This window comes from Podarcis muralis, chromosome 4 (genome assembly GCF_964188315.1).
Source record: "Podarcis muralis chromosome 4, rPodMur119.hap1.1, whole genome shotgun sequence".
Lineage (NCBI taxonomy): Eukaryota > Metazoa > Chordata > Lepidosauria > Squamata > Lacertidae > Podarcis > Podarcis muralis.
The window spans coordinates 56,490,113-56,512,603 of record NC_135658.1 but is presented as its reverse complement, the minus strand read 5'-3'; the positions used below and the strand labels follow the sequence as shown (position 1 = coordinate 56,512,603).

General features: G+C 42.1%; 1 protein-coding gene across 4 annotated transcripts in view; it reads left to right on the top strand.

The window, feature by feature from the left end:
• PRDM15 (PR/SET domain 15) overlaps positions 1–17,739 on the top strand; it is a 38,833-nt gene extending 21,094 nt beyond the window's left edge. For 3 of the 4 annotated variants that reach the window (XM_028727248.2, XM_077927361.1, XM_028727249.2), the window contains exons 12-24: positions 722–889; positions 1,743–1,837; positions 3,264–3,395; positions 4,144–4,278; positions 5,506–5,669; positions 7,018–7,097; positions 7,934–8,053; positions 9,532–9,663; positions 10,495–10,581; positions 12,066–12,241; positions 13,065–13,145; positions 13,752–13,961; positions 16,076–17,739. In XM_028727248.2, the coding sequence (XP_028583081.2) occupies positions 722–889; positions 1,743–1,837; positions 3,264–3,395; positions 4,144–4,278; positions 5,506–5,669; positions 7,018–7,097; positions 7,934–8,053; positions 9,532–9,663; positions 10,495–10,581; positions 12,066–12,241; positions 13,065–13,145; positions 13,752–13,961; positions 16,076–16,561 (2,066 nt within the window). In that variant the 3' untranslated portion in view covers positions 16,562–17,739. The remainder of the gene's footprint in view (positions 1–721; positions 890–1,742; positions 1,838–3,263; positions 3,396–4,143; positions 4,279–5,505; positions 5,670–7,017; positions 7,098–7,933; positions 8,054–9,531; positions 9,664–10,494; positions 10,582–12,065; positions 12,242–13,064; positions 13,146–13,751; positions 13,962–16,075) is intronic. The other variant, XM_028727247.2, reaches the window with a different exon arrangement.
• The last annotated feature ends 4,752 nt before the right edge of the window (positions 17,740–22,491 follow it).

The following is a 22,491-nucleotide window of genomic DNA, read 5'->3' as shown; positions in this document are numbered from 1 at the left end:
ACATTACCTAAGTCACATGAAATGGTCTGGAATTGTATTTATCTAGTAAGGAGGGAGCAGTAGAAGTCATCTGGACATTCCGTTTCTATTGCTTATGCAGACAAAACTATAAACTGCTTTTAAAATACCTGGTATGCATAAAATAACATTTAAAAACTATCAATAACATGCAGATAAAATCAGCATAACGAGAGAAGTTGAGGACTGGATTCTTCTGCGTATAAGACAGATGTTCTACCACTGAACTGCAGCGCTTCCCATAATCACCATCAAATGCGTGTGCAGGATGGAGTGCTGTATCAGTACAGTATCCAAATTATTGTAGGGAATCACTATGCTGATCCACCACACTGGCCCACCAAGGTGGCTCAGCACAAAACCATCTACATTGATAAGCATCAATTATTTGGTAATATCCAAGTGGTGTCGCAACTGGCATGCCAGATACCATCTCCCACACTCACTTCACTCAGAAAGCTATTGCTGGTGGCATCGACACAAGCCACAGCAGACACTCTCACAGCAATGCCCTACTTTTGGAGACAAGGGCATTTAAAATGGGCAGTGCAGGATTAGACGAGAGGAAGCTGCTTGTTGGTTTTCAGAGATGGCCCCTGCTTGAGCTGTGCAGCTGGATTCCACGGCTTATTCTTAGAAACAACGAAATGGTTTTTAAAAACCGCTTTTATGAAATCTGCCCTTCTTCCCCTTTTTCATGCAGACGACAAGACCTTTCAGTGTGAGATGTGCTTCAGGTTCTTTTCCACAAACAGCAACCTCTCAAAACACAAAAAGAAACACGGGGACAAGAAATTTGCTTGTGAGATCTGCAACAAGTTGTTCTACCGGAAGGATGTCATGTTAGATCACCAGAGGAGGCACCTGGAAGGTAAGTACATTTGTGATGGATCTTCTTCCTGGACCTTTAATAATTTTCCCCTTTCGCCTATGGTAATCATTTAAAAATTTGATGGATGGCACACTAAGGCTGGTTCTTTTCTTCATTCGTGATTATGCATCACTGGAATTGAGGGTGAGAAGGCTTTGAACCATCCAAGTGTAGCTAGTTGTCTGACAGGTGTGATCTAAATTGTTCATTATTCAGGATGTGATTTAAGGGCTATTTACGATGGCCCCCTTTTTACATGAAAAACTCTGGTATGTCCTTTAGTTGCATCTAGATATCTGAACCACAATAGCTGAACCATTGTGCTTGCAGTGGAAATACGGGGTTATAGTGTTGGACTACGACCAGGAAACCCAGGTTCAGATTCCCAGTCAACCAATATACTCACTACTTAACCTTGGGCCAGTCCCTTTCTTAGCCTAACCTGCCTATCAGGATTGTTGTGAGAATAAAACAGCAGAGGTCTTATTTGCTTATTTATTTATACTCTGCCTCTTTCCCTGAATGGACTCAAGGGAGCTTGCAGATTTAAAAAAAGCCAGGAACTGCTAAAAAACATAGAAGAAGGTAGGATTGTTTTCGCCTCTTTGATCTCCTTGAAGGAAAAAAATGGGATACAGATGCAACAAATAAATAAAACAGATGGCATGCATGAGACACAAATCAGCCCAATATCCATGTTTATGTGCAAACCTAAAATTAAGCTGCACTTCTTACGGACAGGATGTCATTTCCATGCATCGCTGTATTGATTATGGTGTGCATTATTCATAGAAGTAGGAAGCATGGTTTATTCTTTGTTTGTTCTTTTTTTGGTGGGAACTGTTATCTTAAGGAGTGAGGCGTGTGAAAAGAGAGGACTTTGAGCACAGCACAGAGAACATGGTTCGCTACAAGAAAGAACCTTCTGGGTGCCCTGTTTGTGGAAAGGTAGGATTTTCCATTGACTTACATTCGTGGAACTTTTGTTTCAAACCACAGGCATGCTCACATACATTTATTTATTTATTTTGTCGTGCTTTTAACACACAACAATTCAGAACGTGTTCCGGATGAGTTCCCAAAGTCCATACAACTATGGCAAACTTTTCCAGTCTGTGTAACTGACATGAGGTTAGCAGAGACGGCAAAGGCCACACAGATTACAGTGGTACCTTGGGTTACGAACAGCCCTGCTTACGCATGCTTCGGGTTGCGAACTCCACAAGTGTCCCGGGTTGCGAACTTTGCCCCAGGATACAAACGTAATCTGCTACCGGGGCTGCAGGAGGCCTATGTAGGGAATGCGTGCCTTGGGTTAAGAACGCTTCAGGTTAAGAACGGACTTCCGGAACAAATTAAGTTCGTAACCCGAGGTACCACTGTAATGTTGCACAAGCAACTTGGTGACCTTCTTTCCTTTTTCTTGGATGCTTTTTGATGGGTGATAGTTGAGAGAGAAGCAAAGCAGGAGAAGCTTCCACATGAGCATGGTCCCAGTGGTCTTCTGACAGCCATGGTCAAAGTATCATGAGATACTGTCTCTTTAAGTCCCACAGGTTGAGCTCCCCGCCCCCCAGCATGTGGAATGATGGTGTGTTGCTATTTAAGAAGCTCCAGCCCATAGTCCCCTTGGGCATGCAGAACTAGATATGCAGTGCTTTGGGTTCTAACCTGTGGCTTGTTCAGCCATCCATTCATTGGTATTATGACCTTATTTGGTCAACTGCTGGCTATTAAGAGCTTTGTTGTTAAGTTGGATGTCATTACTATGGGACAGAAGTGACCCTCCTTCCTATGCCAGTGAAAAAAGTGTTGGACCCAGAGTTGAGATATGTGCAGTGCAATCCTGTACACGTTTATTTGGGTGTAAGTCCTAATTAATTCTATGTGGCTTATTCTCACATAAATATTCATAGGATTACTCTGCTAGAATTGTCTTAGTGTAAGACTGCCATGTCCTCGCCCCAACCCTGTTTTGCATTGCTTCATAATATTAAAAGGGAAATTAATGGTCATCGTAAGGTTGTTATGAAAACAATCATAATAAAATGCTGTACAGTGCAATGCACATTAAAAGTGGTGTGAAAATGACAAAAAATAGGAAAACAGATTTAATAAAATCTTAAACTTTGAATATGAGGATTTGGAAAATGAAGTTATAGAGATCAACTGGAAAACTTGGTGGGTAGTACTGTATTAGAATTCAAAGTTTAATTGTTGGGCAGTTCTTGAGCTGGTTTAGTCAGGGAAATAAGTTCTAATCTTGAGTAATGTCACCTAACTTTAGTTCAAAGTATGAGCCAAGGGTATTTTAGATCTTTCACACGTGACAGGAAAACAGAATTCACCTGCTAACATCTTTCTTCCCCTTTAGATATTTTCATGTAGGAGCAATATGAACAAGCACCTCCTGACCCATGGAGATAAGAAATACACCTGTGAGATTTGTGGCCGCAAATTCTTCAGAGTAGATGTGCTCAGAGATCATATTCATGTTCATTTTAAGGTACAATGTTTAACAACCTTGACAGCGCTCAGTATGATTTGATTCAGAACTGGAGCTGAGTAGGGTTACGAAGAAGCTACCAAGGAGAACTGGGAAACCACTGGAAACCGGAGGAAAAGTGGTTTAGCAAGCGATAAAGGCTGAATTTGGAAATCATGAGACCAGCCATGTGGCGTTGGTTGCTTCAGCTTTCCTTAAGACTGAATTATGAGCCATATAATATATTAAGCAGTAATATTCCCATTTAAAGATATTGCTACAAGTATGCAATAACGTTTAGAATCGGAAAGGAGCTCAGTAGCAGACCGGGGAGAAGGGGCCATTTTTTTCTATCCTCTGTCAATTCAATACGACTAAGGCATGAAGAATAATTAGTATCTGTTCTTGAAAGAGGGAGCATCATTGAGGGGAAAGCGTGCAGAAGATTCAGCGAATGTCATACCTTAGCAGATTTGGTTTTTTAAAGGTTTGGTTTTTGACACTTAACAGGCAGTAAGGTGTAAGCAAGGTGGTGATATATTTCACTATTTCGTGATTTTGAACAAAGCTCAGTCATCTGAAAACAGGCAACAGAACAACAAGCCGTAATTCGGATAGTTCTGGTTGTTATTAATGTAAATTCAGCTGAGAAGCAAGTGAGGCTATTGTTTTTCCTTGTTTTGGAGGACTTAATAGAGACACAATGGCTGTGTCTGCTTAGTTTTTTTGGTCAGACAACATTTTGAGTTTGCACTTCCACTCTGTATAGGACATAGCAATCATGGATGACCACCAGAGAGAAGAGTTCATTGGCAAAATCGGAATATCTTCTGAGGAGAACGATGAAAACTCAGACGGAAGTGTGGATTCCGAGCCTCACAAGTATAGCTGCAAAAGGTGCCAGGTAGTTTTACTCCTTTCAAACATTTTGCGGTGGGAATGGGGTGGGAGAGTTGGGTTGCTAAAAGAAATGTCGAAAATAGTGAAAAGGTGTTCAGGTACGTTCCCTGACCCAGAAATCTGTGTCTCTTCTGGTGTGTTTGTGTATATGGAGCTCTTGTACATGCAGTCAGTAGCATTCATTTCAGCAGCAGCAGGAGAGCTGAACATACACTTGAACATGTGCTGCCTCTGCTGAAATAATCAAGGTAGATGTTGCAAACTGGAAAGCTCCATTTGGGTATTAACAGCCTTCCTGTAAGAAATCACAGGAGCAGCTGTGTGTGGAGGCCGATTGAGAGACAGCTAATCAATAGCTTTAACCCACAAGTATTGGCAGAAGAGAGACATTATTCTCAGATTCACACAGTATCTGTTATTCAAATACATTTAATTTCAGGCAATGTTAGTTAAGCACTTTACTTTAAAAAGAAAAAAGTAAGTAGGTTTTCATCACTGTAAGGATATCATGATTTCCTTAAAAAAAAAAAACAACAACACACACACACACCGCTCCATCTTTCTTCATTCCTATGTTAAGGAGTCCTGTCTGTTTACATGTAAAATGTGAGATAGGCCACAGCCACTTCATGCCTGTCTTGTATAAACAGGAGCTGTCTGGTTAATGGTGGAAGAAAGGTGAAATTGTTAATAATATTAGTCTGGTTTCCAGCTCACCTCTTCCACAGAGGTTTGTGTGAAATTTTGCTGAAACAAGCATCCAATTTCCTTTACATACCCTTTGTTGATAATTCGAGAAGTCCATAGCTAACAAATTGGCTGGCTAAATAAAATCTTATTCCATTGCCTACTCCACACCTTTTCTTCAGTGTCTTTGGATTTGCAATCTTTGCCCCTTTATAGCTTCCCTACCTCCCAGGTGCAGACTTTAGCTATCTCCTGCATGACCTATTAATCCCATCCAAACTAGCAATAGTGCCTTCCCTTACAGAAATTGGACTGAAAACAGCTTTTGCTTCCTTAGAAACCAAAGATCCTGAGCCATCATATAAACCGCACCAAACAGTGGTATAGTCTTCAGTGCCACATGCAGAAATCAACACAGATACTGTGTCTGATTATTAGCCAGCCTTGTCGTTTATTTCAATGCTGCATTAGCTTGTGGTTACTATTTCCAAAGACTGTCCACCTCTCCCCAGTGTGGTGCATTCACTGTTCTTTCATTCTTCAGTTGACGTTTGGCCGAGGAAAAGAGTACCTGAAACACATTATGGAAGTTCACAAGGAGAAAGGCTATGGCTGTAGCATCTGCAACAGACGCTTTGCCTTGAAGGCAACTTACCATGCGCACATGGTCATTCATCGGGAGAACCTGCCAGACCCCAATGTGCAGAAGTAAGGAGATAAGTCTGACAAAACTAAATCAAGGATTCAGTCTTGCCAGATGGGCATGGGAAAAATACATTGACTTCAGTGGAACCTACACATGAATTAGAGGCAGGACCACAAGCAGAGAATGATTTCTTAGCAATGGTTGTGGAGCCTTAGCAAGGAAGATCAGTCAGAGACAGGCCCGAGGGAAATGATGGGCTGTGACAGTGGCCTACTTAAAGTGTGTTTACCTTGCAAAAGTAACTGAATAGTTTTGCACATGTGCTCCTGTTTCCCCTTCTCTACCCTGTGGAGAGGGTGCAGTTTTGAAGTGTGATGCAGTCCCAGGTTAATAATGACCATGGCAGCAAAAGAAGATGGGAGGTACTTGAATGTAATTAGTGAAAGAATATTACGAGTGTGGAAGCACAATGTTCTGCTTCAGACAAGGTCTGTGTGTGTGGCAAGGGGTGGGAGATGAGAGATAGTGTTTCCAGGGCACATATGTCAACTTGACCATACTTTGGATTTGCCCCGGTTTATATCCTATACAGCGAGAAGCTGCAAAGAAAATGCCCAGCTCAAGAAACTGCTAAGACAGTGGGCATTGCATGGACTTAGCACTAAATCAAAGTTTAGCATTAAGATGAGACATAGAAAGGAATAATGTAAAAGCTTTCATTTATGTTTTGGATTGGATGACATAGCAAACTGGCCAAACCCAGATCAACTGTTGCTATTCTTAACTATGGTTTGCTGTAACAAGCCAACTTCAAGTCACAATTTAAGAAGCTGACTTCTTAATACAATTTAGTGTTGGGATATAATGCTATAGTGTGGTTAGTCTTAAATGGAAGCTGCTGATCTCCTTCTTGCTGATTCACAGTAGTGAGAGAGCATGCAAGCCCAAGGCTGACTGCCTTTCTAACACGAAACCATAGCATGATGTCCAAATCAAGCCACGGTAGTTTAAAAAAGAAAAGAAGGTATAATGCTGTTTAAATATTTCTAGATGGATAAGTCAATACAGTATTTTTATATACTTACAAGAAAAGATTTTTTAAAAACTGTAAAGCCATGCATAACATTAAAAATCCTAAGCACTTGTAACACATTACAAGTGTTCACTTGTAATGCACAGAAATTTTAAAATCAGTATTCCTGAACCTATGAGCTAATGCAGGGACTATTGTCTAGCTAGAGAGACAAATATAGCTTGGTTTTCTACATCCCTCAAAAGTGTAGTGTTACTCTATTAATGAACTGTTTCAAATAATTTTGTTCTTCAAATAAAAGTACACCTTTGAGATCATAGATTTTCAATTAATTAGAAAAAAGGATGTCTCTAGCTGATTTTTATTTCCTATTTTAGATATATCCATCCATGTGAAATCTGTGGAAGGATTTTTAACAGCATAGGGAATTTAGAACGGCATAAACTTATTCATACAGGTAGACTCATTTTATTACTGTTCTTTTAATAACAAATATTTTCTTGTGCTGTTTTTTAAATTTCATAATTGAATCCTATTTGTCGGGAACATAGATTGTGATGGGTTAATTATGTGCTGAGAAAACTCTGCACTAAAAATTGCCCCCAAAATAGCTTTTTTCTTTTGAGGGTGGGGAGATGGGGGGGGGGGATGATTCATCAGCATACAGAAAGTGTCCGTCATTATATTAGCTGCAGGTCATGAAGTCTATAGAACCAATGCAATTTGCTGAGCATTGTACAGTCCATTGTGCTTTGGGTGCCTCTTCTCATATTCCCCTGGCTTCTCTGTTTTGACTCTGTGCACTTGCTGTCCACCTGGCAAGGAGGAGTGATGAGCCTGCAAGTGCTTATCATTGAAACACACAGCTCTGCCTTGTGGGTAGACAAGTCAAATGGGATGTTCTTTCTGGTTAGGAGAGGACATATTTCTCATTCAGTTCTGTAGCCTCAAGACTCAGTGCAATTCAGTGCATCTCTAATTTTGTAATTTGCCTCAGTCATTCTGATCATAGCTCCCCCCCACATCTGTCTCTTGCCCCCTCTCCTTCTGCTTCCTTGTTGCCTCTTTGATTTGCATTCACAACTCTTTTTAGAGGTTCCTATACAGCTTTCCATGTATCTTTTCTCTGTTTCTATCTCGTTCCACATCAGTTCGTAAAACCCTTTTATTTTGAGAGTGGGAGGGACGACTGCCGAAAGGGTTGACTTCATTTTTACCTGCACGCAAAACCTAACGTTCCCCACCCCACCCCAGTCCCCTTCAAATAACAATTTGTTTTGTTTTATTTTTAAGGTGTGAAAAATCATGCCTGTGAACAGTGCGGTAAGTCATTTGCAAGGAAGGACATGCTGAAAGAGCACATGAGAGTCCATGATAATATTCGAGAATATCTGTGCGCAGAATGTGGCAAAGGTATGAAATGTCCCTTTTATATCCCTAAGTAAACGGTATGTGTTTAAAAAAATGGTTATTTCAGAATATGAATCTCCCTTGATAATCAGAGTGATTCCTTACAAATGACTGGAATCATTCTTTTTACGTTTATACTGTACTGATCAGGAATCTGGGGTGCTTAATGTTTGTTTAATTCTTCATGAGAAGTTGCTCTGTCGCAAAGCACATCTCATTACTGAGTCTTCCATATGCGTGCCCGGCTGATGTGGCGCTGCAGGACTGTGGGTACTGTACTGGCTTTTTCTTCATTGGTTGTGAACATGCTTCATTAAGGATGTGAACGCTATACTGAGCCAGACCATTGCTCTGACTAGCCCAGTATTTTCTACAATCACTGCCTTGCAGCAATTCTCCAGTGTTTCAGGTAGAGGACATTGCCAGCTGTATGTGGAAAGGCCAAAGAATAGAACCTGGGATCTTTTCCATACAAACCTGACACTCACAAATCAGGGATGTTATAACTGCACCTAAGATGCAGCAGGAAATTTACTCCTTATAGGAGTACTGGGTGTGAGTTCAAATCCCCACCCAGCTATGAAACGTACTGGGCAAGTCACTGTCTCTTAACCTACGCTACCCTACAGGGTGGCTGTGTGGACTGAAGGGAGCTGTCCTGAATTTTGTAGAGGAAACGTAGGATACAAATGTAGTTCTTAAAAGTAATGACAGAATTGGCTGTGAATAAGAGGCTTAAGTGTCTTTTAAGACTTATTGCAGAGGAAGTCCCGTTGATTTTGTTGGATCTTGTTTCTAAGTGTTTCAATTAATCAGTGAATAATTTAAAATATTTGCATCCCACCCCATCCTACATGCAGGATGGTTTTAAATCCCCACTTAAAACAAACACCTGTATCGATGCCGTCTTATTTAAAACACCTGTAACTTCCCAGTATTTGCATGCTTGTGTTTTCTACAGCTGCTTGCTCTGCAAGCCCCTTTCTGCTATAACACATGTTGTCTGGTTGGCACGATTCAGTGTGTAAACGTTCCTGCCTTGCAGCAGTGGGATTAAACAGGACAGCCTTTTGCCCTCTTGCCATTCTGTGGTGGCTTTCCGCTTCACTTGAATTCCAAGAGCTGCCTTAAACGTTGTGAATTACCTCTTAGGCTTTTCAAAGACAGCAGCTGAATGAACAGGATTCTTTAAATAAATAAACTGGCACGCACGTGCATGCTGAGCCTCACCATTCCCAATAAAGAGCCTTTCAGAGATCTTTCATTGCCCTTTTTCATGGGTCTCTTGAAGCTTTTGGGTGAATTGTTTTCTGAAATAGACCATGGTTCAGCCAACTGGTACAGTCTCTTCAAGTTTCCTTAGAGGTGGCCATTGGCTTGGAACATTCTCATGCAGAGTTTTTTCCTTTGCATGCCTCTCACGCAGAGGGTGTTGAAAGGGCTTCCCCACCATGTTTAAACCTTGACTTTATCCATTACAGGCATGAAAACAAAACACGCCTTGCGGCACCACATGAAGCTTCACAAAGGGATAAAGGAGTACGAATGTATGGAGTGTCATCGGAAGTTTGCACAGAAAGTCAACATGCTGAAGCACTACAAAAGGCACACAGGTGAGCACCACGGAGAGGAGGAACTCCACAGCCCTTGCACAGGGCAAGATAAATTGCCTGAGAGTCAATGGGGCCTACAGACCTGCTGCTCTGTAATACAGTACAGTGATGTCAGTTACTTCTTACAGCATCAGTCTTATGCATGTGTCCCCAGGACTAAGTAGCTACAGCTGCATTTGAAGGATGTTGCTTGCTGCTAAAGAAGAGTGTGTCAGGTTGCAGTTTTACTTGCCCTAGACCCTTTATCAAATTTCCAGGTCTCTGTGGAGGGTGTGCAAACGTGTATTACAGGCACACATATAGATGTTGACTGAGGTTAATACCATTAGACCTTTTTAAAAAACAACAATACAAAATATACCCAGGTAATTTTGTCCATAGCTATTTATGGTTAATATAGCTAGGAAGCTAGAGGAAGATGCCTGCATTTTTGAAACATATGAAGAGGGGGGAAACTCATAGTGCGACTATGTAGTCTTTTGTCAATAAATTCCATTTTGCTTATTTCTACTTTTAAGGGCTCCTTGATTTCATGACTACAGCCGTGCCTTGGTTCTCACCTCTGTGCAAATGTTAAGAAGTTTGGGGAACCAGATGGAGCCCTGCATAAATGCCAGAGGGTTAATAAGTCCTGACCCCCTCCCCCAGCACTGCCTGGAATCTGCTCTCCATTTAGCATTTACTACACTGCTTAGCTTAGCAAACACCAGCATGACTTTGGGCCTAAAGGAACAATTAATTGGCCATTCCTTTTGTAGCACACAATTTCACATTTGCCATAAGGAACTGTGGGTAGTTATCATTTTGGTACTTAACCTAGTTTCTAATTAGCAGGAATCAAAGATTTCATGTGTGAGCTCTGTGGGAAGACGTTTAGCGAGAGGAATACAATGGAGACTCATAAGCTCATTCACACAGGTAATGTTTGGCTGGAACTCTATGCCACTGGTTCTAAAAGTACCTTTGCAAAGATAAATGCTAAGACTCTAGGTCAGCGTTTCCCAAACTTGGGTCCCCAGCTGTGTTGGGACTACAGTTTCTATCATCCCTCACCACTGGTCCTGCTAGCTAGGGATGATGGGAGCTGTAGTCCAGAAACAGCAGAAGACCCAAGTTTGGGAAACCCTGCTCTAGATTTTGCACTTACAACGTGCCCCCAGTGACATGCAGAATACATGGCTCTGAATCTAACCTCTTTTTTAGAAGGCTGAAAAATGAAAAATAAAAATTTTAAGGTAGTTTGGTTAGTATACTATAAAAAACGTACCTACAATTATATATTTCCCTTAAAGCACTAACAGCTGCCTGACATATCCATTAGTCTCATATCCATATTAGTCTGTTGCAGCAAAAACACTGGAGTCGCTTAGTTCCTTTCACAAATCTATTATCTAATTATTGTGCACTAAAGTTGACTTCATCAGGTGCATTGAGCACTATCCTAACTTGGCAGTTATGAATACACATGTGCAGCAGATGTTTGGTGCTGAGGTCAGAGGGAAGTGCAGTGAAAAAGAACACACTAAGCTGTCCCATTAAACAAATGTGTGCAAAATCATTCCAATGACCATTCACAAAGCAGTGTGGATGATGCAATGCAAAACATTCAGGCATTTGTAATTTGACTTACACCTGTAGCAGAATTTTTAAAAACCTGTTATCTTGATTCGGGCCTCACCTTATAAGAATTGAACTTTCTGATACCTCGTAATTCAGTGGCTTCACACTGGAGCTTCTCTGTGAAGCTTCCTTTGAACATAATTGTAACAGCCTGTGTTTGGTGCATTTCAGTTCCCTCTGATCTCATTGCTTACTATTCCGCCCTGCCCTGCCCCCCAAAACCCATGTGTGCATAGATCTGCCAACTTGGGACAAGCCTTGATACATCTGATGGGGTGGTCTCTAGTCCATGAGAGTTTATGCCATAATAGACCTGTTAGTCTTGAAGGTGCCACAAGACTTCTTTTTGTTTCATCCGTATGACAGCAAATCTAAAAAAACTCTCATGTCAGCTATTTGACAGCATTCAGACTTTGAGGGAGAGCTGAGCCACGTTCCCTCATCTGCAGTAAACCACATTGGTTCAGTGCTGTCAGGTTTGCTAAGGTTAGTAATATCAGATCCTGTCAGCCCCTGATCTCAGAAGGCAAATGCAGCCTGATAGTTGTCCCCAGTCGCCCAGGTGTCACATTTCCATGGAATTCATCACTCTGCTTTAAATTCCAGTCCATCCTAATTAGTATGTAAGTGTCTCCCAATTATACAAATATAAAATACTTCCTCCAGGTTCCATACCATGTAGCTCTTTAAAAAATGGAACACCTGTAGTTGAAATGTTGTAATATTAAGATGCCCTACCTGAAAATTAATGCTCAACTTCTTGTTTTACTTGCTACTACTAGTGGGAAAGCAATGGACTTGCTCAGTGTGTGATAAAAAGTACGTCACAGAGTACATGCTTCAGAAGCACATTCAGCTAACTCACGATAAGGTAGAAGCGCAGAGTTGTCAGCTCTGTGGGACGAAGGTTTCCACCAGAGCTTCAATGAGTCGTCACATGAGGCGGAAACACCCAGAGGTGAGTTTGATGACAGATGAAGAGTTCGTGATTTTTGCTGACTTCCTGGGGAGACGCATCCTTTGCATGTTACCTTGCTCTGAATTTTTAATTTTTGTGCAGCTTTGTTGTGACGGCTGCCAACACTTGCTTTTCACATCTTAGGAATGCGAATTCTTAATACAGCACACGCCACTTATTATTTTGGGCAGAAAACAGAACTTGTAGCCCTAACACTGGTATGTTCCTTTAAAATGCTAATAACTGCATACAGATTAAAAATAAGACAGTCCAGTCCCAATCCGGAGGCTGACATTTAGAAGACTTAACGTAAGTAGAAAAAGGGTTGGGGAAGGATGAGGAACACAAGTTCAGGGTTCCTTATGTAGTTCATACAATGACCAGTTTGAATGGAAAACATTCAGAAGGACCCAAAAGGTAGCTAACCTTAGTTGAGCTGATAGAGTGACTAGCCAGATTTGAATGGGTGTATAAAATGTAAAATAAAATATGCATACATATATGATATAAAACATAATATAAAACAAACCAATCTGCCTGTTACATATAAGCGTAACTGTTCTTATACGCAATTGCAGGGTAATACTTACTAGCGGGAAGGTAAATGGCGTTCCGTGTGCTGCGCTGGCTCGCCAGATGCAGCTTTGTCACGCTGGCCACATGACCCGGAAGTGTCTCCGGACAGCGCTGGCCCCCGGCCTCTTGAGTGAGATGGGCGCACAACCCCAGAGTCTGTCAAGACTGGCCCGTACGGGCAGGGGTACCTTTACCTTTTTTTACTACTATAAATATGTTATTCCTTAATATAAATATTGTTTTCCAGGTGCTTTCAGTTAGAATTGATGACTTGGAGCAGCTCTCAGAAACCACAACTGTTGATGCTTCATCTATAGGAATTGTACAGGTAAAATGCAAGTGTAGCCTAATATTAACTCTCTTGTTACCTTCAGTCCTTATTTGGACATTCAAAGTACCCATGTGCCAGCTCCACCCCCCAGTATCCCCACATGTGCCAGCTTCAGCCCTGACCTTCCTGCATTTACTGGGAAAGGTCTGAATGGAGATTCCAAGCACATTCAGCTGAATGCACTCAGAAGCCTACAGGAAAAGGTTCCCCACCCTTGGACTTAAGCCCACTTTATCAGGTGCATAAAATGTTGTCCTCAGTTGCCAGATACACATCAGTACAGAAGGGGAAAAGAAAAAGGGTGCTGGAAGGCTATGAAATGCAAGAGGTACAGCCTGACATTTCTGTATAAAGCTCAAATCTATACAAAATAAGTACACTGACCATTCACAACATCAGGAATAGCACAAATCTTCCTGCCTTTGCTGCCCTAATAAACATGTGTAGCATGAAAGGAAACCAGAGTCTCTGTTGAGTCCTCGACAAATCAAATCAAACTTACTGATATTTTTTTTAATTCAGCAGTTTTGAACAGGAATTTCTCCTGATGTTGAAGTGTTGAATTCAGTGACATTGTGCTTTCATTGAAAACTCCCCTTACAGTCAGACCTAGCCCTGGAACCAGGAGAGTTACCGGAAGGCAAGCATATGAAGGCTCATAAACGTGGTCATAAACGAAAGCATAAGCCCGATGAAGAGGAAGAAACCCAAGTGCCTGAGGATTCTGCCTTCAGTGAATACACAGAGAAAGAAGTGGAATTCACAGGGAATGTGGGAGATGAGACCAATTCAGCTGTGCAAAGCATTCAGCAGGTGAGTGCCCTTTACCAAGGAATCGGGAGAAGGTGGTAATTACAACAAAAAGTGGCTTTATATCCTAGGAATATTATTTAAGGTATTTTAATGTATGGATGGATTTTTTCAGTAGGTGAATTTTTGGAAAGCTCACCAGTATAATATGCAGGGGAGAGGAAGGAAGAGGTCCCTGGTGGCTGAAATCCCCTGAAAATTCATTATGCCTCTGTATGCAGAGTCAGTGTCAGTTGCTAAATTCATTTCTATGTGAGCAAATATTCGGTTGCATTCTGGGGATGTCTGCTAAGGCACCAATTAGATCAAACATCTCTCATGGTGCAAACACTGATTACCTCATTGTTTTGGGAGAATAGACTTTGCCCCAACCACACTAGACCTTTCAATGCAACCACTTTCTTTCTTCAGTAGGAATGAATACAACCAGTAGCCTGGGAAATCCAGGCCTCTCTTCTTTGTTTTGTAGGGTTGCGATACGTCCGGGAATCGGACAGCATTTTGGTGTTTGGGGGGATTTTCGCGAAATCGGAAAAATGTCTGAGGAAACCCAGGTGTATGGCAAGGGGGGTCATTTTGTTTTTTTTAAAAAAATCATTTAAAAATCCCCCAAAGCCCCAGAACTTATGGCAACTGTATTGTTTTGCCCTGCAGTCAGCATAGCCTTGCTCATCTCTTGGCCAAGTAACTATGACCAACTTAGCTTGATGGTGAGATAAAAGTGAAGTATTTTGTTCTGAAAAGTAATTTCAATTTCAAAAGATACTAAAGATGAACTATTGCAATGGGAGGGGGATCAGAAATACCATTACCACATACCAGAGTTAAAGAAATCCAGATTTTTCTAATCTGTGAGAATTTTGCCCTCAATTTGGGGAACTCAACTGAAAGTATTGCCTGAATCTCCAGTAGTGGTGATCATCTTTGATGGAAATTAATTTAATAATAATATATTATTTATACCCCACCCATCTGGCTGGGTTTCCCCAGCCACTCTGGGCGGCTTCCAACAGGATATTAAAAATTCAATATAATAATAATAATAATAATAATAATAATAATAATAATAATAATAATAATAAATGTCAAACATTAAGAACTTCTTTAAACAGGGCTGCCATCAGATGTCTTCTAAAAGTCAAATAGCTTTTTATTTCCTTGACATCTGATGGGAGGGTGTTCCACAGGGCGGGCGCCACTATGTATGATCTAAATCCATGAAGTTTATCACTGTTTGCTTTCAACTCTGTAATATAACAACAGATAAAGTATGAGGGTTGGAAGGACCCTGCTACAGCCTTCCCCAACATTGTGCCCTTCATATGTTTTGGACCACAGCACCCATCAGACGCGGCCACTGGCCATGCAGGCTGGGCAGATGAGAGCTGCAGTCCAAAGTATCTGGAGGCCACCAGCTTGCAGGGGAAAGCTATTCTTATTATAGTGGGGTAGGAGAACTGAAAATAATGACAATATATTTCACATCTTGCAACTATTGGTATCAGATACTACATGGGTAGTCCAAAAAACCCAGGACACAATTTTCCACAGCCGTCTAGCTGCTATGGTGGCTCATTTACCAGAATTAATGTATTTAGCATTAATTCTGGAAGGGTATACTCGATTCTGCCCAAACTAAGTCTCCTGGAGCTAGAAAAGGCCTGTTCTTGTGTTGCCAACCTCCAGACCTCCCATGGAGAAGACACATGAAGAAGTCCTCAGGTGCTGATCACTGAGTCTGGGTTGGTTTATATCAGGCACATCCAACTCCCAAGAGACTGAGATCTACTACTCACAGTAGAAAAAGAGTTGTCGAGCTTTTTTTAGGGGAAGATTGATCAAAGTTGTTGAGCTTTTGGGGGGGATGGGTGGCCAAAGTTATTGAACTTTTTGGGGGGAATCTAAAAAAAATTTGATACCACAATCGACCAAGACCACCATGATCGACCAGTAGGTCGTGATCAACCTATTGGACATGCCTGCTTTATATGATACATGTGTTCCCATCATGCCATCGACAGGCAAAAAAGAGAGGCAGCAAAGTTGACTGTTCCTCACAGCATGCATTTCTAGTAAAAACAATCACTACAGATAACTCTGAATTTCTCTTTTTTCAGGTGGTGGTGACTCTCGGAGACCCAAATGTCACAGCCCCTTCTAGCTCTGTTGGCCTGACCAATATTAGTGTTACCCCCATCACTACACCAGCTGGAACCCAGTTTACAAACTTGCAGCCTGTGGCTGTGGGCCACCTGGCCACTCCCGAGCGCCAGTTGCAGCTAGACAATTCCATCCTCACCGTGACGTTCGATACAGTCACCGGTTCCGCCATGTTGCACGGCAACCGCCAAAATGATATCCAAATACAGTCGCAGCCTGAGCCGGCAAACCCCCAGTCGGTCGCCCATTTTATAAACCTGACTACTCTGGTGAACTCCATCGCTCCGTTAGGGAGCCAGATATCTGAACAGCATCCCTTAACCTGGAGGGCGGTGCCTCAGACGGATGCCCTTCAAACACAGGCCCAGCCCACCCAGCAGCAGCAGGCGGGGCAGCAACAGGTTCAAACAGAACAGCAGCAGCAGCAGATGTACAGCTACTAACTTATACTTGTAAGGAGACACCAGACTGTGAAGGGGCTTGTAGGAGCCCATGGGACACATACACCGCAGAATCGATTGCTGGAAACCAAACAGAGGTGGAGGAAAGAGCGCGTGCAATGAGGGCATGCTGATATCGGCCCAACAGCTTGAAAGGCAGAGGCCTTGAGAGTCGCTACCAGCGCCAGCCCTACTCAAAATATGGGGTGAAATCAGCTGCTGGGAATAGCGAGGTCTTGGGGGTTGTGATACATTTGGCAAGGAGACAGGGAAACAAGAAATAGTAAATACAACAGCAGTATCTTCTAAAACTGTACAGCAAGAGCGTTTAAGTCACACTGAGTTAGGTTGCGACCAACTTGACAGCAGGATGTAAGGATGCAATTGAGCAAATAAGAAATGTTTCTGTTTTCCTTAGACCATTCCTGTATCTAATGGAACGTTTGGGAAAAATAAGTGGGTGGGGATAGTCCGTGATGTGACATGTGCCTCATTTCATGAATCATTTCCATGTTGGTGATGGAGAACTCACTTTACCAATAAGACAGCTTGGGTTGTAACCTGGGGGGGGAAATAGCCAGTCTGATGTTAGAGCAACATTTATGGTCTTCTGTTTAGTAAAATTAAAACTTGAATCAAGCTTGTTGTGGACTAAACACTTAATGTGATAACAGAATCGTTTACAGAACTGCTTGTTGATTAAATATTACATTTAGCTAATAGATCTGAAAGAGCAGTTCTTCCCATTGAAACTGACTTTGCCAATTAGTCTTCTATCATGTCATAAATATTCGGGAGTCATTGTTCGATATTACCCTTTGCACTTCGCACTGTATTCTTGGTGGATATTTACAAATTAAGGGGCACTTTTTAAAGTGATCTCATGTATCTTTTCATTATTTTCTTCGTAATAACTGATACATGATTTTGCTTGGGGGAAATCTGAAATGCACAGCAACAAATTGCCTGGGTGCAAGTCATAATATAATACCGTTTGTAGGTTATGTTGACCACAAGGAGGCAGCCTAGACTAAAATTAATGAAAATCACTTGCTTTGATAAAGTTAGGTAGTTATAGAGCTGTTGTATCATCTGTTCAGGCAGAAGAGGGCGTGTTTTGTTTTGCATCCGTATACAATGTATCTGCCATATCATGTGTTTAAATACAAATTCAATCTTCATCTTTTATGGAATGACTTGAAGAGCGTACCATCAGAAAATAAAGGAGGAGAATCCCAGCAGTAGACAAAGAAAAGAATGAATAAGCATTTCCTTTGCCTTTGTGAACAACTGTTCTAGCTAAACGATAAAGGAAAAATAAGATTTGACAACTGACTGATGATTTCCTCACAGTTCCATTTGCTCTCAACTGTGTGCCGTTATTTACAGAAACTTTTCTAACCTTCCAGTACACATCATAGGAACAAGTTGCATGTTAAGGTTGTGTGCCCTTGGGTGCCAGCCAGTGATATTCTTTCCCAGGAGACTTCACTGCATACCCTTAAGTTTTCCATCCCACTGCCTGCCGACAGCATTCTGTGCCCTCTGCGCATGCTCAGTCCTCACCAGGCTGTTTTTCAGACCCGCTTTTTATGTTGTACTTTTGGGAATCTTGGGGTTCCCCAAAGCCTGCTGATGCATGGATCAGTCCTGGGTTCAGTCTCCAGCAGATGAGGATGGGAATTTCCCCTGTCTGAGACCCTGGAGAGATCCCATTCATTTTAGACATTATCGAGCTAGGAGGATCAATGGCGTGACTCAGTTAAAGGCAGCTGCCTGTCTCCTGTGCTTTAGTTTGTAGCAGTACTGGGGAACCTGTGGTCTTCCAGATGTTGTTGTACTACAACACCTATCTGCCCTGACAACTGCCCTGGCTGGCTGGGGGGTGATAGGAGTTAAACTGCAGTAGCATCTGGAGGGGCACTGCTGGTCTACAAGATTTCTAGTCAATATTGCAGTTCAGATGGTTGGCCAACCCCCTGCCTTCCATCTTCATTTCCTCCATTCTTGGCTAGTGTGCAAAGTTGAAAGCTTCATAGACACAGCATGATACACAACAGTCTCGTTTTGCTTGGGCATCTGCCACTCTGCCTTCAGAAATTTGGGAGGGTGGGTGTTGCTCATCACAGGCCTCCAGATTTGTTTCATCTGTTGGGATCCTGGCTGTTCCCTTATCACCACTGTCTCTCAGGAATATAGGCACAGCATGCCTTCCAGGTGATTGTGCCTTTTCTGTCTTCCCTTGCCTGTTGGCCTGCTGACCATCTCATATTCTTGCTATCTTATTAGGTCATATGCTGTATGGTGTACATTAAATCAGAAAGCTATTGCTTCAAATAGCAACCTACAAATCAACAGCCACATGACACAATTGCAACACTTAGTATTTATTTAGCACATAGTACCATTAATAAGATCTCAGTAATGGTTACAACAATCCTATATGCTAAACTGGCATCATTTATCATACACAGATGTGCCTAAGGCCATTTTGGAAATTCATGCCTGATTAGGGATTTGAATTGGGTAACAGATTCTTAACTACCATCTGTACTTGGAACCAAAGCATCATGCAAGCTGTGGTGTAGTGGTTAGAATGTTGGGCTAGGACCTGGGAGACTAGGGTTCAAATCCCTGCTCAGCCATGAAGCTCACTGGATGACCTTGGGCCAGTCACTTGCCTCTCAGCCTTACCTGCTTCACAGGGTTCTCATGAGGATATAATGGGGAGGAGGAGAATGATGTATGCTGTCATGAGCTCCTTGGAAGAAATTTGGGATGTGAATGTAATAAAGAAATAATAAACAAATTCTTAGGAATGGGAAACTAAGGAAAGCAGTGTCTTCTTTCTGTATTAGTACAGACAACATTGCTTATAGCCACTTGATAATGATTTACTCCTAATCACCTGGTGGTATGAACCAGATAATGTGCTTATTCAAATAGTTGCGTGCGCACTGTGGAAAGTTACAAACTGGTATATGATCAAGTATTTTAAGAGCTCCAAAGCCACAGGTAATATCTTGATTAGGACAAAATGCCAAGCAAATTATGGTGTTTACAAGGACTCAAGGACTTTGAGATCCCCCCAGTGGACCAGAACAGTTGCCTCCAGTAAGTACTCCCAGTTAGCTAAATACTGCAGACCCCCTCCCCCCCCTGAAAACCAAGCCATGGACCGCCTACTTTTGAAAATTTTCGTATCTCTATGGTAGTTTTTGTTTGTTATGTGAATAGTGCCCCGACCCACCTGGGTGGGTTACGCAGACTCCCGGGGGTCCGTGGACCACCAGTTGGGAACAACTGCTTTAAAGAGTCGTCAGAGAGATACAGGGGTCAGCAAACTTTTTCAGCAGGGGCTGGTCCACTGTCCCTCAGACCTTGTGGGGGGGCCGGACTATATTTTGAACGGGGGTGGGAGTGGGGGATGAACGAATTCCTATGCCCCACAAATAACCCAGAGATGCATTTTAAATAAAAGGACATATTCTACTCATGTAAAAACACGCTGATTCCTGGACCGTCCATGGGCCAGATTTAGAAGGCACTTGGGCCAGATCTGGCCCCCAGACCTTAGTTTGCCTACCCATGAGAGAGAAACTCCTGGGCTGGTATCCAATGAAATAGTTCCATTAACACAATGGCTGCACAACAGGACCTCCCCCCCCTGCAACCCCCAACCCTGTGCCCTCCCCAAATCTGCTTTGGAGGGTTGAAGGAGCCCACAGAACAGATTTAAGTGGTACACAAGGAGTAGGAAAGGAGGTTGTGTTGCACAGCCAGATGCCTTTATGGCAACAGAACTACTTCATTGGATACTGCCCCTTAGGTGCAAGAAAATACTCAATATGTTTCCCCTGACAGATGCCTTTCCCAGCTTTCATGTACATAGACGTGACATAGAGGTTTGTTTTGTTTTCGGAAATGGTTATCAGCAGATAGAAGTCTATGAACAAGGAACAATGAGTTAGATATATGCATAACATGACTAATAAAATAGTATCTGTTCCAGCTTCTGCAAAAAAACATATAGAAGATAATACCAAGAGGGGCTAAAGTTTCGCTGCCAAACAATGATATCTACGTATTGTGTTCTGTTGTTAGTTGTCTCGATAAGCACAGGTTCAAGATGGGTCATCAGAGAGGTGCAGGTCCTTCCATGACCTCTGGCAACAGACCTCATGATTGCATCAGGAGGTAATGCAGTCACAAATCACTTCACTTTCCACTGTACTCCTTAAGCTTTCTCGTTCCCCCTCAAGGCCTTTTTCTGAGGCACCCTAATGCATACTGTGAACTGAACTAACATTCTTTCCTCTCTTTTGATCTGCTTGCTCCTAGGGAGCCCACAAGTCAACATGTCCTTAATGTTACTTCACAAAAGGAGCCTTGTAAACACTTAATTATGGAGGCTCATTATTCCAACCTTCCAAGTATCATTGGGATAGTGGCCCACACAATTAGATATCCATACAGCTAAATGTCAGCTTTAATCTGCATGTTAAATTTATTTTTATTTTAAAATATGCAGCGCTACGACTTATTATCTGCCAAGTCTGCATATACACTACACTTTCATTTCAAGCTCTTCCTCTTTGAATAAGATATATATGGGGTCACCAAAAACTTGTAAGGGCTTAGGACCTCTAAAGGTCTTAATTCGGCCCTGATTCCTGCTGTTGCACTTCCAACAGTTTCAACTTGGAAGATAAACCTATGTCTGGGCTGTACATTGTGTAGAGTGAGCAGCTGCTGCAACTTTTAATATTGGTAAAGAAGACAGTGTTCCCCTTCTGTGTAGCTATTAAAATATATAGGAGTTCTGTCCTCTTTTTCATCTAGCTACCCTAGTTGAGCTCCCTCCCAGCTTCAAGCTTTTAGAATTTCCACTGGTATTGCCCACACACATCCAAGCATATCTGAACTAAATGTGATGTCATTGTTTTCTTCCATTTTAACAAAATGTCCACCATACCACTCGATTTTAAGAAAGCCTCTAAGTGGCTTACAAATCACCAAAACAAAATATTAACATTTTACTCCCCATTTGCACAGCAAGTATCACCCCATGTGTAGGTATCAAGGCTAACAATGAAAAAAGCCTGCTTGTGAGCTCAGAGCCAGCTGCTTATGTGGAACTAATGAAGAAAATAGCTATATGCAGGAGAGCATGAGTCATGCAAGAAACACGCCGCTTTGTTGTTTTATGGCGTATGAAGTCAAGATCTGCTAATTTTAGCCCTAACCCTGCAAGTTTTAAAGAAGGTCCTGTCTGCACGAAGGAGGTGGAATCTAGCCCAATGAGCGATGATGACAAACTTGTGTCCATGTGTACTAATGCAAGTTAAAACTACTTACAGAACCAGAAGAAAGAATGGGAAACTTGCTCCCGGGGGCAAATATATCTTATCTTCACTCCCTCTCCTCCCACTTCTGCTATTTTCCCATGCTATGCACGCAGATCTCAACATGCTCACATTTTTCCTGCGGGCATAAGCTTACTTTCGTGGTTATTTGAATGAGAAAAACGGGCTTAAAGAGACTGAAAATTTCCAGAAGCAAAACAGAAAAAAGAAAAAAAGAAAAAGATGTGTAATGAGTGGGTTCCTGCTATGAGAATCTCTCTGTGGTAGAATCTCTTACTCTCTGGCATGTAATAAAGAAATATTTCTGGGCAGCAGATAGGCAGCCAAGAAACCAGCAAATGACTTCCTGAGACATTTCAGCATACTCAGAAAAGTGCAATCCTATGACTGCTGAGAGTGTTCATGGGGCCATAGGATAGTGTGGATCTCCCTGCTCTGCCTGCAAATAGCTGGTGTGCCAGAAAGAGATGGAGGGGGGCTTTGGGTCCAGCAGATCCAAATACAGGTACCTCATTTCCACCTGACGTGTCCCCAGAATTGGCGGCGGGGGGGAGAGGCCAATGTGCC